This window comes from Bos grunniens, chromosome 13 (assembly GCF_055505025.1).
Source record: "Bos grunniens cultivar Pamir isolate PY7600 chromosome 13, Bosgru_T2T1.0, whole genome shotgun sequence".
NCBI lineage: Eukaryota > Metazoa > Chordata > Mammalia > Artiodactyla > Bovidae > Bos > Bos grunniens.
Genome location: NC_141177.1, coordinates 21,048,895 through 21,065,052, shown reverse-complemented (window position 1 = coordinate 21,065,052; position 16,158 = coordinate 21,048,895). Strand labels below are relative to the sequence as shown.

The window sequence follows — 16,158 nt, the reverse complement described above, 5'->3', positions numbered from 1 at the left end:
CTTGGAAACAGAGCAACGTGCTCTCCCTCAGGGTCACCCATGGGCAGAGTCCCTGATCTGTGTGTTATAATAACAGTGACAACCACACGTCAGGGAGCATGTGTTCATCAGCTACAATCACAAGGCATTGTTATGACACAGGGGACATGTCAGGGAACAAAACAGATGAGATCCCTGCCTAGTGGGGCTCCCTCTCCGGTGGATGAGGAAGAGAGCTAATCTTTAGGGACCGCGGTCCAGATTTATGCATGTTAACTGTGTACCCTTCAGACCAGTTCAGTGGTGTAGTACACCCATTTGCCCTATTCACAGGTGAGTAAACTGAGTCTCTAAGAGGGAAAGATCATAAGGCTAGTAAGTGGCAGCACTCTGCTTTGCTTACAGCCTCATCATACTTTCAAGAACTGTGCACACTCCCCCTTGTCTCCCTCCCTATTTTCCAGGGCTCCTGAATGCTGCCTTAGGTCACCACTCACTACTATGTACTGCAGAAATAGTAATTACGATGACCTCTGTTATTCATGGACCAACTTCCTCAGCCAGGGCTGGGTTGGGCTCTCCACTGACATTTCCTCATTTAGTGCCCCCAGCAGCTCTTCTAAGGTAGAGGATATTCTAGTGCTCGTTTTCATGGTTGAAAGGAAAAAAACAGGGCTCAGAGAGGTTATGACATTTATCTGCTGTCACACCACCAACAAGGAAAACTTCTGGGATGCACACCCAAGGATGACCTAAGAGCAAGCTTATTGTACTATTACAAATAAAAAGCACGGATTACTGGGTGGGGACATTTTAATTAATCAGCATTAAAAATGCTTATGCAAGCTCTAATAAATATTTATTGCAAATCCACTCTGTGTCAGAGCCTGGGCATGAAGCCAGTGGTTTTGGCCCTTATGGCTTCAGAGAGGGGGCGGTTATCACTGTGCCCAAGGAGTTGGTGGAATTCATGCTCAAAACAAGAGTGTGGGGTGCCCAGGCAAGTGGGTATGTAGCAAGTATCCCTTAGATGTTCCTGACCACCTCTCAGAGCCCCAAGGAGTCAGCCATGTAGCAGGGAACCTCTGTTCATTTTGTAGTTAGAAGCAACTAAGACCTTTGGAGAAAATGAACATGTTACTCAAAGTCACAAAGCAGGTTATTTACTGGCCAAGACTGGAACCTAGATAAGGGTCTTCATCTCCTTCTCCCAGCACCAGGCAGGTCCCAGAGTCCCACCCTCCATGAACGTGTGGTGTTTGTGTGCCCATTGCTGGCTAAAGGGCCTCTTGGATATGACCTGGGCCAACACAGGTCATATGACAGTGGCAGACACACAATGCCTCCACTCTCCCCTCCTGAACTTGTGGCAGACATCACTAATCAATCCTTCCCTCCAAGTTCAGGAGCTGCCAACGAGGGCTTCTTAACATAAAGTGAAAGTGAAGTCGCTCAGTCGTGTCTGACTCTTCGCGACCTGTGGACTGTAGCCCACCAAGCTCCTCCGTCCATGGGATTCTCCAGGCAAGAATACCGGAGTGGGTTGCCATTTCCTTCTCCAGCAGATCTTCCCGACCTAGGGATCGAACCCAGGTCTCCCACCCTGCAGGCTTCTTAACATAAAGCCCCATCCAATCCCTATATTCAATCAGATCGTATTTGAGACCATAGTACTGTCTCTGCTATCTTAGCCCCAGAAGGGAAACTTAGGTTTAAGAGGAAGCACATCTGCCAAGAGCTATACACAATCACCCAAGGGAGCCAGAATTTGTGGAGACTTGTATACTGGAGACCTGAGCCTATTTTATCTCATTCAGTCTTTATTGCACACAAAGATAAGAAATGCAGTCAGTGAAGTTGCTCAGTCGTGTCTGACTCTTTGTGATCCCATGGACTGTAACCTCCATCCTCCTCCATCCATGGAATTTTCCAGGCAAGAGTACTGGAGTGGGTTGCCATTTCCTTCTCCAGAGGATCTCCCCGACCTGGGGATCGAACCCAGGTCCCCTGCATTGCAGGCAGAAGCTTTACCGTCTGAGCTACCAGGGAAGCCCAAGAAATGCAGTAGTCATTGCTTAAGATTAAGCGTACTGAGGGCTTTATTTTCTCACCTAGTCTCTTCCATAATCCCCTGGGGTTAGACCACATATAGATGGGAGACTTAAGGTGGAAGGGAGTGAAGTGACCAGACAACAGGAGCAACTGACATCATCATTTCATCACTGGTGTCACTGCATATCAGGTACCTACTTCAAGCTCAGCCCTTCATACACATTATCCCACCACATCCTCACCACACACCTGGAAGAGAATCCCATCTTTAGTCCCATTTCACACACAGGGGACCTGAGGCTCAGGGAGATGAAGCTCCTTGTCCAGGCTGCACAGCCAGTAACAGGAGGAGAGGATTCAAACTCAGCTTGCCCAGCACTAGAGCCGGGGTATGAGCAGCAGCCCTTTGGTACCCTTTTAATTTCCATTTGCCACCAGGATCCAAACACAAGTTGATTACCTATTTTACCAGCTGAAGCCTGGGGCCAACACCAGGTCTGAGCTCACTATATCACACTCAGTCCCCTGGGCTGTGTCCTGAGCAGGGACAACTCTCTGCACAGGGTTTCTGCACAGCCCTCAGCTCTGTGCCCACAACCAGGAGAAGAGGGGCCTCAGATATTTGCAGAACTGGGCACAGACAGTCTGGGAGGGTGGTCTGTTGACGGGCCCTAGGCTCTGCTGGATAGGGTTCTCCATGACCCAGGCTTAGGCTTGGGCACCTGCCCTGTGCTTTGATGGTGGGACCAGAGTCAGGGTGAGGAAAGCTAACTCCCAAAACCTCTGGACCTACCCCTACATTCTCCTGGCTGCTATCATGTCCAGGACAGGGTTCCAGGTTTCTACTGAGATGCAGGTGGGCAAATGGAGGAGATGACCCTGGGTGACTAGCAGGTGCTCCCAACCTAATGCCAAGTGGGCATGCATTTGCACTTCCCAGACGAGGTGTTCCAGGTTGACAGGGGCCCAATGCACCAGGCATTACAACCAACTCAAACAGCAGAGGTCAAAGAATAAACAGGGTATTCAAGTCCAAGGACCCACCAGCTGGCCTCAATGTGATGTGTGTGAAATGTCCTTCCCTGGGGACCCAAATGCTGGGCCCTGAGACCTGGGCCAGTCACCTCCTTTCCCTAAACCTCTGTTTCCTCAACCGGAAAGTTGGGCTTTCTGAACCTCCTCACGGAGTTGTCCTGAGCACCAGTTGGGAAAGTGGACCTGCAGTGCCAAGCCCAGGCCCTGGCACTCACCTGCCCCTACTGGGAGCTGGGCATCATGGCTGATGAATGCCACTTACTGCTGCCCCCAGAGGACAAAAAAAGCTGGCTTTGTTCTGGGTGTGGTCTGTGATGAAAACTGGCCAGTGCCAGCCAGTGTGGCTCCAGGAGTCCATGGCCAGGTAGATGTGGGTCTTGGGAGGACAGGCTGGTGAGAAAAGGAAAGAGGCAGGAAGCCTGAGGGAACCATATACCCATGGGGCAGCCAGACTCAGGGAGGAAAAAAAAGCTAGGAGCAAGAGTCATACAAATGTGCCACAATGATCTTCAATTGAGAGACCAAGGAAATTTTGAATCATGGCTCACAGTCACATCAAGTCACACAGGATATTAGCGGTCATCTGGTCAAATTACCAAGCATCTCTAAGGATGGGACCCTCACCACCTTATCAGGGAGTGGATGGCCTTATAAGATGCTACAGAGATGCTTGGAGCATTCTAGAGCCAGGACAGGGTCTTGGGACCCACATGAGAGGAAAGCCCTAGAGGAAAGGGTGGTAACAGCTTGCTGAGGGCAGAGAACAAGGGGAAAAGTCAAATGATAATGATCTGCTGTGACAGAAGCCAGCAAGAAGCTGAGCTTGGGGAAGATGGGGAGGGACCACCTCAGGTGAGCCGTCACAGAGATTGCGAGGGGATGTCGAGAGCCAGGGACAGCTAAGCAGGCGAGTTCTGGGAAAAGGGAATGGTTTGTGTAGAGGTCAAAGTCAGAAAGGGACATCTTTCTGGAACAGAAGGAAGACAATAAGACCATGGAAGGAGAGGCAGATGAGTCTGGGGTGGCAGTGAACAGTGCCACAAGGCCATGATAAGGATGTTGTTTTGAAGCTGAGTGCTTCGACCTCTGGCCACTGCACTGAGAGTAGATGTGTTGGGGGCAAGTGTGCATAGGAATCCTGCATACATGAGGGTATATATGGAGGCAGATTTTGTTCACTCACAGGAGTAACTCTACTGACTAAATGGAGTAGGCAGACAGCGGTGGGTGGTCCTGAACTGAAAACATTTGCTCCAAAGCTGGCTCCACTGTGAGGGATTTTATGGAGAGCACTCAGACATAAGAGAAGGTTTGGGAAGAATGACCTCACTGGTCACCAACCCTGACTCTGTGGGCCACAATTCTAGCCCCATATCTATCCCTGTCTTACTGGGGGACCTCAAGCTGGTTTCCAAATACTGATCGAATAGTATCATAATTTCCCTCTGAGCCTGCGTTTCCAAATCCTGATGGACTGAAGCTGGATGATCACCATAAGTCCTTCTACCAGAACATTCTCCACTTCATCCATTCTCGGTCTTTATCCCAGCCCCCACTTACAATGGCTGCCTTCTTGGCAGCACAAGAACATGCTCTTAGTCTTGGCACAAAGTCCTCTCCATATCCACTTATTCCTATTCAATCATCCTGGGTGACCTTTGCTTCGGAAGTCTCTCTCTATTCACTCTGGACAGGGGTTATTTTCATTGGAGTCTCCTTGGATGGCTCTGGATGCAGGGCTTGTTTCCAGGGGCAGCCTCCCACCCCACTGCCATCGGGAGATATAAGGGCCTCAGCACCCAGCGGAATTCAGGAGGCTGTGCAGGGGAGCAAGGACTCTGTAAGTACTTTCCTCCAAACCTGTGACTGGCGGGCTTTCCACCTAATGTCACCCCACCTAAGGCCTTCAGAAGGCTTTGGGGGCTGGAGGCAGAGGGATCGGTCTAACTCAATTATCTTGACTAGCGTCAATTGAAAAATGGATTCAACTAGGAGAAGTGCCAAACTGACATGAAAAGCTGACTCATGATGTGGTGTCCGTTTATGTGTTCATACTTTTATTCAGCTAACTTTATTTTGTTGTGTTGAGCGAGGAGCAGGGTTTTTACTATGTGTAATGAATTCAATAGTGATATAAGTCACAATCCCTCCTCTAAGGGGTGCACAGCCTGATGGGAAAGGCAGCCAAGTCTTCCCTAACTGGTACCCAGGATGTGGTCAGACAATGAAGGCAGCAAGATGGTGGAGTGGGGGCCCCTAACCTAGACGCTGGGGAGAGTCTAGAGTGATCTTCCTAGAGGACATGATATCTTACTGAATTTGCAGAGTCAGTAGGAAGTGACTCAGGTAAAAATGAAAAGAAGAGAGAAATGTTCCAGGCAGAGAAGCCAGCATGTGGTAAAGAGCTCTGACCTGGAGTCAGGCATCATTTTTCAAATAGTAGCTCTTTCATTCACTAGTCGTTTATCTCTGGGCGAGTTGCTCTAGCTTTCTGACCTGGTTTGCCCATCTGAAAGAGAGGAAACAACCCAAGCACTGAGTGTAAGAGTCAAAGGTGCTCATCCAAGATCCCGTTTCCCTATGGATAATTCTCACTCCTGTTCCTCCCATGACTGTCCAGGTGTCAGGACAAGATGGTTCAGCTTTGGAAACTTGTTCTCTTGTGTGGCCTGCTCGCTGGGACCTCAGAATCTCTTCTTGACATTCGTGGCAACGATGTTCTGAGGAGGCTGATATCTGGTCTTGAGAGAGGACTTGGTACCTTTGACAGTACAATTGAAAGTGAGTTAACAACAGGGACGGTCAGTGGCGCCTGGGAGCTTCCTGCTAAATACTGTGCCTATATCACCAGAGGCTGTAGCAGGGCCTCTCTTTATCGGTTGTTTACTAAGAGAGATGACTAATTGGTGCCTGGGTCATTGTTTATTATTTTTCTAGAAACAAGCAAAGATTAACTGAATATCACTTTACATCTTCAGTTCAGTTCAGTTCAGTCGCTCAGTCGTGTCCGACTCTTTGCGACCCCGTGAACTGCAGCATGCCAGGCCTCCCTGTCCATCACCAACTCCCGGAGTTTACACAAACTCATGTCCATTGAGTCGGTGATGCCATCTTCTATCACAGTAAACTTTCCTAATATGTTCATAGGATAAATTCTTAAAAGTGACATTTCAAAAGTTCAAAACTATGCATATTTTAAGTTACAGCAGATATTGACAAATAATAATACCCGATGCTAACATTTTCTCCAATAGCCTATGAGAGTACCTTTTTTTCTACTTCCCTGACAGCACTGGTTTGAACAACTGAATTTTTTGCCAGTCTCACAGATGAAAGGTTAGAATTCATGTCAGTTAACTTTTCTCTAATTCTGAAAGAATTCATTCATTTTTTTCATAATTTCATAATTATGGCTAATTACTTAAATATTTTACTTATATTTATACCATATTCTTTTGCTGGGCCATTCAATTTACTTAGTACTTTGTATTAACTAATTGGAAAAGGATTCCTACCTAGCCTAGATAGCTGTAAAATTACCTACCTTTCTAATTAATCACATTTCCTTGTAATTCTGATTTCTTGAAAAAACTTGGCCTTCTTTTCAATTTCTGGAAACATTCCCAGCACCCTGACAAACATGCTTTATAGGAGAAACTAATTTCTGCATATGACAGCCTTTCAAACCTTGCCAGGGCTTGGGCAAATGTCAAAGATATAGGAGGGACCCGCTTTCCAGTTTCAGTGCTGACAAAACTGAGCTCAGAAGCAGAAGTGTCTGGATTATCTATAGGACCAGACGGAGTTTCCGCCTCTGTTTCCATCATTATAATTAGGTAGATATTGTCCATTGCAGAGCCAATCTGGAGTACTCTGATTACATATCCTTTCCTGTAGCCTTTTGTGTGGTTTTTTCTGAGCTCGTTGCTGCCTTCCTGTTTCTCATTTGAATTCCTTTCTACACGTATATTCTGAACTCTTTTCAACTGTGCCATTCTACATCTGCCATGCCACTTCCTCTGTCAAATCCCTCTTTTCTCTGAAAGACCCTCTGTTAGGACTCTGTCCTCCTGCTCCTGAATGAATCACTGCTTTCTAGGCCTGTTATCCAGGGCTCCTACTTGCCACTTTAATAATTTAGAGCCATGTTTTTTCTTTGACTCTACATTTTCCATTTCTTATTTTATTCTCAGTTTATTCTGTTTGTATGAGCATCTCCTTAATCTTCACTACTAGAAGCTGATGTGCAATCAATATCTATTGCCTGCTCAATAGTGGATTGATTGCTTTGTTGAAATGATGAGCATATATTAGCATGAAGGTAGCATACCAGGAACAAGGTCTCCTAGCTGTGTGACTTTGGTCCCTTTCTTAATCTTTTGATCCTTTATTTCCTCATCTGAAAGTGCAGATAATAGTAATATCTATTTTATGGAGGTGTTATAAGATGAAATAACATAGGCAAGTAGTCTCGTTTAGTGCCTGTTGCCCAGGAGCTGCTTCTTAAGTTGTATACTACGCTAAATGGAGATTGCTTTTGCAGTTATCTTTCAGAATTTGAAGACTGAATTGGAATCCAGGTGTTTGAACGATGTTGTGGAGGAGACCCAGCAAACTGAGAATTCGTTGGAAGGACTCATTTCTAGAATTTTTCAAGTAGTGAACAGGCTTACAGGGTGAGTTGATGCTTCATGTTGGAGACCTTTGTTCCCAGAAAAGAGAATACATATCTCTGGGGAGGTAAGTTTAATATAAAAGAAAGAAAGATGAATAAACCTTGTGTGTTCTTGCAGAGCAGAAGCAGTCTGAGGCAAGCTCTACCAGAGCCTGGGAAAATTAGAGTCAGGGCTGCAGGGCCTGTGAGCATCTCATGGGTCTGGACCCTCCCATTCTGTGATTTCAGAGTCAGGGTGAAGGTTCTCTTCTCTCTCACCTCTATCTGTTTGCTGATGCCTAAAGTTCCTTTTTTAAGGAATAAGACTTTTCTTCTCTGAATATAGCTGCGTATAAAAGTCTGAATGGCCTCAGCAGAGAGAAAACTAGAATTCACACCACAGAGGTGGCTCCACACATAATGTCTTAAAGTCAGGCAGTTCTGGGTTGAAAATCTGTCTCTGCATAAAAAGAATGAAATAAGGCTATCTGCAGCAACAAAAAGATGGACATAGAGGTTATCATACTAAATGAAGTAAGTCAGACAAAGGAAAAACAAGTACCATATGATACCACTTATATGTGGAATCTAAAATATGATACAAAAGATCTTATATAAAACAGACTCGTGGACATAAAAACAAACTCATGGTTACCAGAAGGGAAAGCAATGTGGGGGAGAAATTAGGAGTTTGGCATTAACCTTGCTAAGTTGCTTCAGTCATGTCCAACTCCTTACAACCCTATGGACCATAGCCCGCCAGGCTCCTCTGTCCACAGGACTGTGCAGGCAAGAATCCTGGAATGGGCTGCCATTTCCTACTCCAGGCATTAACATATACACACTACTCTATATACAGTAAACAACCAACAGGGACCGACTATATAGCACAGGGAACCATACTCAGTATTTTGTAATAACCTATAAGGGAAAAGAACCTGAAATAAAATTACCTCTATAAATATACGTAGCTCTATCTGAATCACTCTGCTGCCCACCTGAAACTAACACAACATTCTAAAGCAACTATACGCCAATTAAAAAAAAATTCTGGCTCTGCCTCACGTTCACTCTTGGCGTTGTGAGGGAAATCACAGCCGTTTGAGCCTCAGTCTGCCACGCCATCCATCCAGGGGTTGGAAAGAATCCAACCCCTGAGCAGGGCTCTCATGAAGACCAAAGCAGGCAAGGTCCATGAGGCTCAAAACTCAGCACAACGCTGGCAGAGAAGAGCCCAGCAAAGGTGGTCAGCAGGAGTGACAGGTGTGAACTGTGGTTTTTACACAGGGTGAGAATCAGGAACGTCCAGGTCCCGGATATCACATTCGAAGCGACTTCTGAAAACAGCGCTGACGTGTCGATCCCCATCACCGCTGACGTCACCGTGAGCCTGTGAGTAGCCTTGGCATCTGAGGGTTGGGAGAGGCAGTGAGGTATGGCCAATAGGTCCAATCTGGAATCAGGCACTTTTCCACCCTGCTGCCTTGGTCTCCCAATCAGTAAAATAAGGAGGCCTTTGCAACTCCTAAATCCTAACCTTTAAATTGTTCTAAGAAACATTGCCCAGAATGAAATCTTTTTTAAAAAATCCTCCATTTTTTTTTGGAATATATTTTGGAATATATTTTTTTGGAAATATATTTCCAAAATCATAAAACTTAATCTAATGATAAAAGTTGAAAATTTGAGAAGACATGAACATTTTTAACACTTCAGCAAAGTTTCCTCTAGCATCATTTTTTCCTCTCAAGATTCTCTTTAAGTAGCAGTGACCAGTATGGGCCATATAGTAGTGTACAGGTCGTAATGAAGGGCATGAGAAAATTATATGGAAACTATAATTTCCAAGTATTTTAATTACTTTATAAATAGAAAGAGAAAGGAAAATGCAGATGTGTAGAAGAGTCTTTATAAATTAAGTGCACTGTGATTTCATCATTTAACTATCATATGAGATCTTGGAATAGTTACTTAACCTCTCTATACCAAACGTTTCCTCACGCTGAAAGTAGAGATAATGGTAGTGTTTCTCTCTCATGGTTCTGCGCTCAAGATTAACAGCCTTAATCGAGGTGAAATAGTTTTGTGAAATACTAACACAGGGTTTGTGCTCAAGAAATGTAAACTATTATTTTTATTTTATTTATTGGTGTGATACTGTATAGAAATTTCATACAAGCCAAACCCATGTGGCCAGGAGAAGTAATACCTAAAGTAAGAATGCAGGTTCCATAAAACATTTACACACTCTTGACTTTATCCATAGACATCCCATGCAATGGCCATCTAGAGAGAGAGACTCATGTGGGCAATGTGAAGAGACTTCACCTCTGTTCACTGTGAATCTTATTCCCTGTAGGCCTCTGTTGGGTGAGATTGTCAAACTGGACCTCAATGTGGACCTCCAAACTAGTGTCAGCATTGAAACAGATGCTGAGACTGGTGACTCCAGGGTGGTCGTGGGAGAATGCCCCAACAACCCAGAAAGCATCTCACTCACGGTGCTACACAGGTGAGGCCCACACATCTCAGCAGAGCAAGGAATTCCAGAGGAGCTGGGACCCATAATTTCAGCTTTATTTCTAACCGTGGAAGGAGCAGAGTATGGTTAAAAAAAAAAAAAAAAAAGGAGAGAGTTCAGGCTCTGGAGTCAAGCTAGCTTTGCCACTCGCTGCTGCTAAGTCGCTTCAGTCGTGTCCGACTCTGTGCGACCCCATAGACGGCAGCCCACCAGGTTCCCTCGTCCCTGGGATTCTCCAGGCAAGAACACTGGAGTGGGTTGCCATTTCCTTCGCCACTCACGTGGGTCTTTGTAATCAATTTAGCCTATAGAAGCTTCAGGGATCACATCTGTATACTAAAGTTGGCAACATTACCTAACTCATAGGCTACTATGTTGACCAAATGAGAAAATGCAAGTGTTTAGCATACTCAGAGAATATATGGCCAAGCACATACTAAGCTTTCAGTAATAATAATATCCATCCTGATTTTCTGTCACTTGGTTCTTCCCATTACTAAGACAGGAGTGTCAACCTCTCAAACCATTTCTATGAATTTGTGTATTTCACCTTTCAGCTTTATTTGTTTTGCTTCATGGTTTTTGATACTCTTTGCATGCACATTTAGCATTGTTACATCTACTTGAAGAACTGACCCTTCTCTTATTATATACTGTCCCTCAAAAAATAGTAATGATAATATACTGTGTTTACCTTCTTGCCTCTAGTTAAGAGTGGGCAAGAAGAGTAATCTCTGCCTTGGGCTCTAATTTCAGACTGCCCTAATCATCTTCCACTCAATGGAAGATTCCCAAAATGAGATGGTGAAAAATTAATTCTCTCCATTTAAATCACTGCTCTCCAGTAACCAACAAAATCTAGATCTTAAACTGTGTGCTTGAAAGAGCAGGCTTAGTCCAGGGGTGAAGGTAGAGAGAAAAAGGCCGATCCTGGTCCTGGCAGGGAGAGGAGAAGTGGTCTGGAAGCTGAAGACTGGGGCAGGTTGGCCTTGGCAGGTATCAAGATTGAGCCATGAGTAGAGGTCAGTCCATCCTGCTCTAAGAAGGGGTCTGATCATAGATTGCCTAGAAACCCTCCAAAACCAAAGATAGGCTCTGCAGCCTACCATCACTTGGAAAGACTGTAAGTCCAAATGCCTGAGCTCTGCTGGACACTGCCCAGCCTCCAGCACCAAGGAAATCATATCCTTCTGGGTCTCAGTGACCGTATCTCTGAAATGGCATTCCACTCTGCTGCTCCAAACCCTCAGGGGGCCTTTCTCTCCACTTTGGGTGGAATCTCAGGCCTTCCCAGGGCCATCTAGGCTCTGCCTGATCGGGGTCCACCCTCATATCACTGTGCTCTCCCTCTTGGCCACTCTGCCCTAAACACGCTAGTTTTGCTCTGAGTCTCAGAAAAACTCCTTCCACTCAAGATCTCTGATGGGCTGCTCTGGCACCTAGAACACCTATCCCCCACCCCATCTCTATGTACATCTCATCATTCAGGGTCTAAAACTAGGTTCCTCCTATTTTCTCTTTCCAGATCTACTCTCCCCCTTCTGAATACCTGTCACAAGTTGTCATTATATATTCAATCATATGTTTACTTCATTTATTCTTCCGGCCAAAAATGTGTGGAGCAGCTGCTCCACGTGAGGCAGCCGCCATTCTGAGCTCTGAGGAATTTGTTGGTGACTGCAGGCAAGGAGCTTGTTCTCGTGGAGCTTAGTCTCTTGAGGGGAAGGCAGACAGGAGAGCATTCAGTACAGCAATAAAGGGCTCACACGGGGAATTTCAGATGGCAAAGATCCCTGAGTAGTGCAGCACGCTTAACAGAATGCTATAGTACAAAATGTTGCAAAGTCCTTCCTTAGGCAAGCAGTCAGGGAGGGCTGCCCTCAGGTGGTGAGAGGTATGCTGAGGTAGGAAGGAGCCAGCCTTAGGGAAGCTTGTTTAATATGGGGCTGACCAAAAAATTTATTTGGGGTTCTCCATAAGATGTTACAGGAAACTCAGAACGAGCATTTTGGGCTCTAATATTTAGGTATCACAATAGAGCTGCTTGTGCTTTGTTCATCACTGTGCCCCAGTCAGGCTGGGTTCCCAGCACATTTGGTATTCTGTAAATATGTGCTGAGGAATAAATGAATGGATGGCTAGATGGATGGATGGATAAAAGAATGGATGGATGGATAGATGGATGGAAGGATGAGGTGTGTGATGAGACTCGAATGAGCTACTGGGTGGGCTGCTGGTCAACCATGGAGTTCTAAGTGATGATCCCCCTGGGTAGAGGCTCAAGTCACCTGACTTCAAGGTGCTCTACCATTCACCAACCTTTATCAATTTCCTCTCTTCTCCAGGCGCCCTGGACTGCTCAACGATGTTGTGGACTTTGGAGTCAACCTTGTAAGACAGTTGGTGTCCTCTGTAGTGCAGCACGAGGTGAGTCCCCCACTCTTGGGGCTGCAGAGTCAGGCCTGGTGGTGGCAGCTGTGACATTCCATGGGTGGGCTGTACTCTCTGGGCACCTTCCTTTCTGAGGGGCCAACTTCCCTTTGAGTTGTCAGTTGTTACCCATTCCCCCCACCCTGCTTCGCTCAGCCTGGCCTGGGGAGGAGAAGAGGGCCCAGCATGAGCTGAAATCACTGGGTCCCACACTTGAACCATTTGCCATATCCATGGACTGCCAGTAGGCCTTTTAGCTAATATTTTTCTTATTTCAGTACAACTTTACTTAATTTATTTAAATACCAAAACTACATACACCATAGGTCAGATCCTATGTATCATATACAAAACTGTATGTACCATGTGCCCTAAATTCCAAAGATTCTAGATTATTTACTCTGGAAGGGGGCTAGGAATCTGGGTTGTTGTGTTGCTTTTTTTTTTTTTATCCTCCAGGAGGCCCTGAGATTTACTGAACTGAAGGATCGCTGCTCAAACTGTGGGTGTCAGACCAGCAGCACTGACCTTCCCTGGGCATTTTTTAGAATGCAGACCCTTAGGTCCCACTCCAGACCTGCTGCTCATAAATGCATTTTAACAAGATCCTTGAGGAGTTGTATACACACAAAATTGTGAAAAACACTTCTCTACGGTACCCAGGGCCCCATTTGACCCTTGAGGTTTCAGAGTCCAAAGGACAAAGTTTCTAAGAGCACAGGGATATGGGATGCTTATAGTCTAGATACTTAAGGTACTGGGATTCTAATGTTCTGAGGTTTTTAGGATTCTAGTGTCCTCTGGATCTCAGATATGGGCCTTCTAAGTTTTCATGGCTCTAGAGTTGGACACGACTGAAGCGACTTGGCAGCAGCAGCAGACTCCTAAGGGTCAGAAGTTCTGAGGCCCCAAGTAGTGAGCATGGGTGGCGGGCAGGGTGCTCATAGCAGGTAATAACCAGTCCTCTAACTTCTCCCATCTCTCTTCTCCCTCCTCACCTCCTCACCTCTTTCTTTTCTTCCCTCTTTCCATTTCTCTCTGTGTGACCCTGGCTCTGTGTGACCCTCAGCTGTGCCCACGAATCCGTGAACTCCTTGAAAGCCTGGATACAGAGTGTATTAAGAAACTCATTGGTAAGCCACAGCCTGGGGAAGCAGCTCCCTCTGCAGCCTCACAGGGGCTGGTATGCCACTCTATGCCTACAGCACCAGCAGGTCTGGCCAGGGGACCCTGGAGGAGTGTGGTTGAAGGGGTCCCTGCAGACTGAGGGTCTCTGTCGGTCTTTGAGAGCTTCAACTGCCCTCCTTTGTCCCACTGGCAGAACCTGCTGCCCAGAATGATGTGAGAAAGAGGACGGGCCAGATCTGGATCTGCTACTTAGCAACTGTGCAGTCCTGGTCAACTGGCTCCACCTCTCTGAGCTGCAGGTTCCTCCAAGGTGAAAGGAGATTATGAACACGGCTTAGCTGATGAATAGTTAAAGAAAAAGCCTAATATCCAGTAGGCATTGATGATAAACACCGCCCCTTCCATTTCCCTTCTTATGAGGAGATGTGGTTTCATCCCCAGCCTGGACCTGGGTCTCTGGCATCGCTGGGGTTGCTGGGCCTGTGGGCAACAGAAATGGGATGAGTGAAGCATCAGGGTCCTGGAGGCAGTTCTTCTAGAAAATAGCCACAGACCTAGTTCATTGGGCCATCGCTCTATGCTTCTTATATATTATCTCACTGGATCCTTGCAACGACCCTGTGGGGATGGGTAGTGTCATCATACCCATTTTACAGATGAACTAGCTGAGGCTCAGAGAGATAGAGTGACACACAAGAGGTCCCGTGGCTGTCAAGTCTGACCTGCTGGAGGGTGGCAGTCACTGGTGTCTGATTTGTAGTCAGCTCTCTAGTGCTGGAGCCTGAGAACTGCTACTAATTGTGTTCCCTCAGGTGAACCTCAGGTCACCACCCAACAGGAAATCTGAAGTGCACAGATGAGGAAACCGCTGGGATGCCCGCCTGCTGGTGAGGGCTGGGCCCAGGGCCCTGGGCTGAGAGAGGATGAGACCCCCCACAGGGGCCTGTGGAGAAGCAGAAACAAGCTTGGCTTCTCCTCTTTCTCTAGTGGTAGACTGAGCCCTGATCTCGGTCACAGACCAACTCCTGACCCTTAATCAGACACACAGATTGTGATTGATGCTGCTCCCTGACTGAGCCCAGAACAGTCAGACTGAACTTTAACTCCAGTTGTTGATTGAGCCCTGATACTGGTCACAGATAGAGACCAGATCACATCTCAGTCTGATCCCTGATCCTGATCATACACTAAGCCCTGAACCCTGGCTCCTCTGGGCCCTGATCAGTCTTTTCACATTGGCCATTTTGCTAAGGTGAGGGAGGTGGGAAGGTGAGGGGATGAATGGGGCTCAGTGCCAGGTGCCAGAGAAGGACCCCAAACACAGGTGCCAGCCCCTCCCCAAGCCTCAGAGCTCCCAGGGTTTGGGGAAGGTACTCTTGCAGCCATGTCTGGTGAACCCAAGAGCAGGTGAGGGTCCTGGGGTGTCCATGCCTCACACCAGGGTCTCCTTCCAGACTGGTTCCAGGACGTGACTGAATCTCTGTACCGTCTTCCTCTGGGACGGTCGGTGCTGCCACCATCCCCCAGGAGTGACAACTGAGCCCAGTCAAAGGACACTCTCACACACTCGTGCTCACAGTCAGGACACCCTATGCTCGTCACCCTCCACCCCCAGCAATAAAGAGCCTTTTCAGCACCTCCTGTGTGGTCCGTTGCATTCTTCCACTGGGATTTTGGGGGATGTGGGATATGTGCAACCAGGTAAGCAGAGACCTGGATCCGAAGTTGGAAGGGAGTTTGGGGATTATCCAGCCTCACCTCCTTGTCTTACAAGCAGGAAAACTAAGGCCCAGGATGGGCTAGAAAGTGACCTGAGGTGTCATAGAGACAGCCTCACTCTGCTTCCCTACAGCACCACCATGATGGAGGGCTGCCTTCCCCAGCACACCTGACCACATGACCTCCTCACAGCACACTTCTGCTCTTGTCCCCATTGTACAGATGAGGAAACTGAGGCTCATAGAGGACAAGTGACATACCGAGGTTACAGGGTAGCAAGTGGCAGGACTAGTATTTAAAGCCGTGGCTACGGGATCACTTGCTCAGAGCAGTGATGTCCCACCTTCCAGTACTCAGCCACCTCTCCCCAGCCACTGCAGGTCCCGATGTGTGATCTCAGGCAACTTACTAGAACCACACTTCTCTCACCTCCCCAATGGACTTAACAGGAAAACCTCCCTGTTGCACTGTTGTGATGATTGAATGAATCAATGTGTGGAAAATGCTTAAGCAGAGTCTGAGACCTGGTGAGCACAAGATGAATGTCAGCCTCAACACACTGGAATTACTGTCAAACAGTGTTGAGAAATCCCATATTCAATCTTTACACACTCTATCTCACTCGATTCTGATTTCTACT

The 16,158-nt window shown here is 46.8% G+C and overlaps 1 protein-coding gene across 1 annotated transcript; it reads left to right on the top strand.

The window, feature by feature from the left end:
- Nucleotides 1-5,692: 5,692 nt before the first annotated feature.
- Nucleotides 5,693-15,435, top strand: LOC147360398 (short palate, lung and nasal epithelium carcinoma-associated protein 2A). The gene is made up of 8 exons (XM_086330896.1): nucleotides 5,693-5,847; nucleotides 7,610-7,742; nucleotides 9,008-9,112; nucleotides 10,080-10,232; nucleotides 12,587-12,668; nucleotides 13,741-13,804; nucleotides 14,612-14,686; nucleotides 15,254-15,435. The coding sequence occupies exons 1-7, from the start codon at nucleotides 5,700-5,702 to the stop codon at nucleotides 14,644-14,646; spliced, it is 720 nt and encodes a 239-aa protein (XP_086187022.1). The 5' UTR covers nucleotides 5,693-5,699; the 3' UTR covers nucleotides 14,647-14,686; nucleotides 15,254-15,435.
- Nucleotides 15,436-16,158: the final 723 nt, after the last annotated feature.

What these genes read in the sequence shown, in the direction of transcription:
- LOC147360398 (XM_086330896.1), top strand. Translation starts at nt 5,700, where the DNA reads ATGGTTCAGCTTTGGAAACTTGTTCTCTTGTGTGGCCTGCTCGCTGGG. An exon ending in GCTGACGTCACCGTGAGCCT is followed by an intron (nt 9,113 to 10,079) that starts GTGAGTAGCCTT and finishes TATTCCCTGTAG; the next exon opens with GCCTCTGTTGGGTGAGATTG. An exon ending in TCACTCACGGTGCTACACAG is followed by an intron (nt 10,233 to 12,586) that starts GTGAGGCCCACA and finishes TCTCTTCTCCAG; the next exon opens with GCGCCCTGGACTGCTCAACG.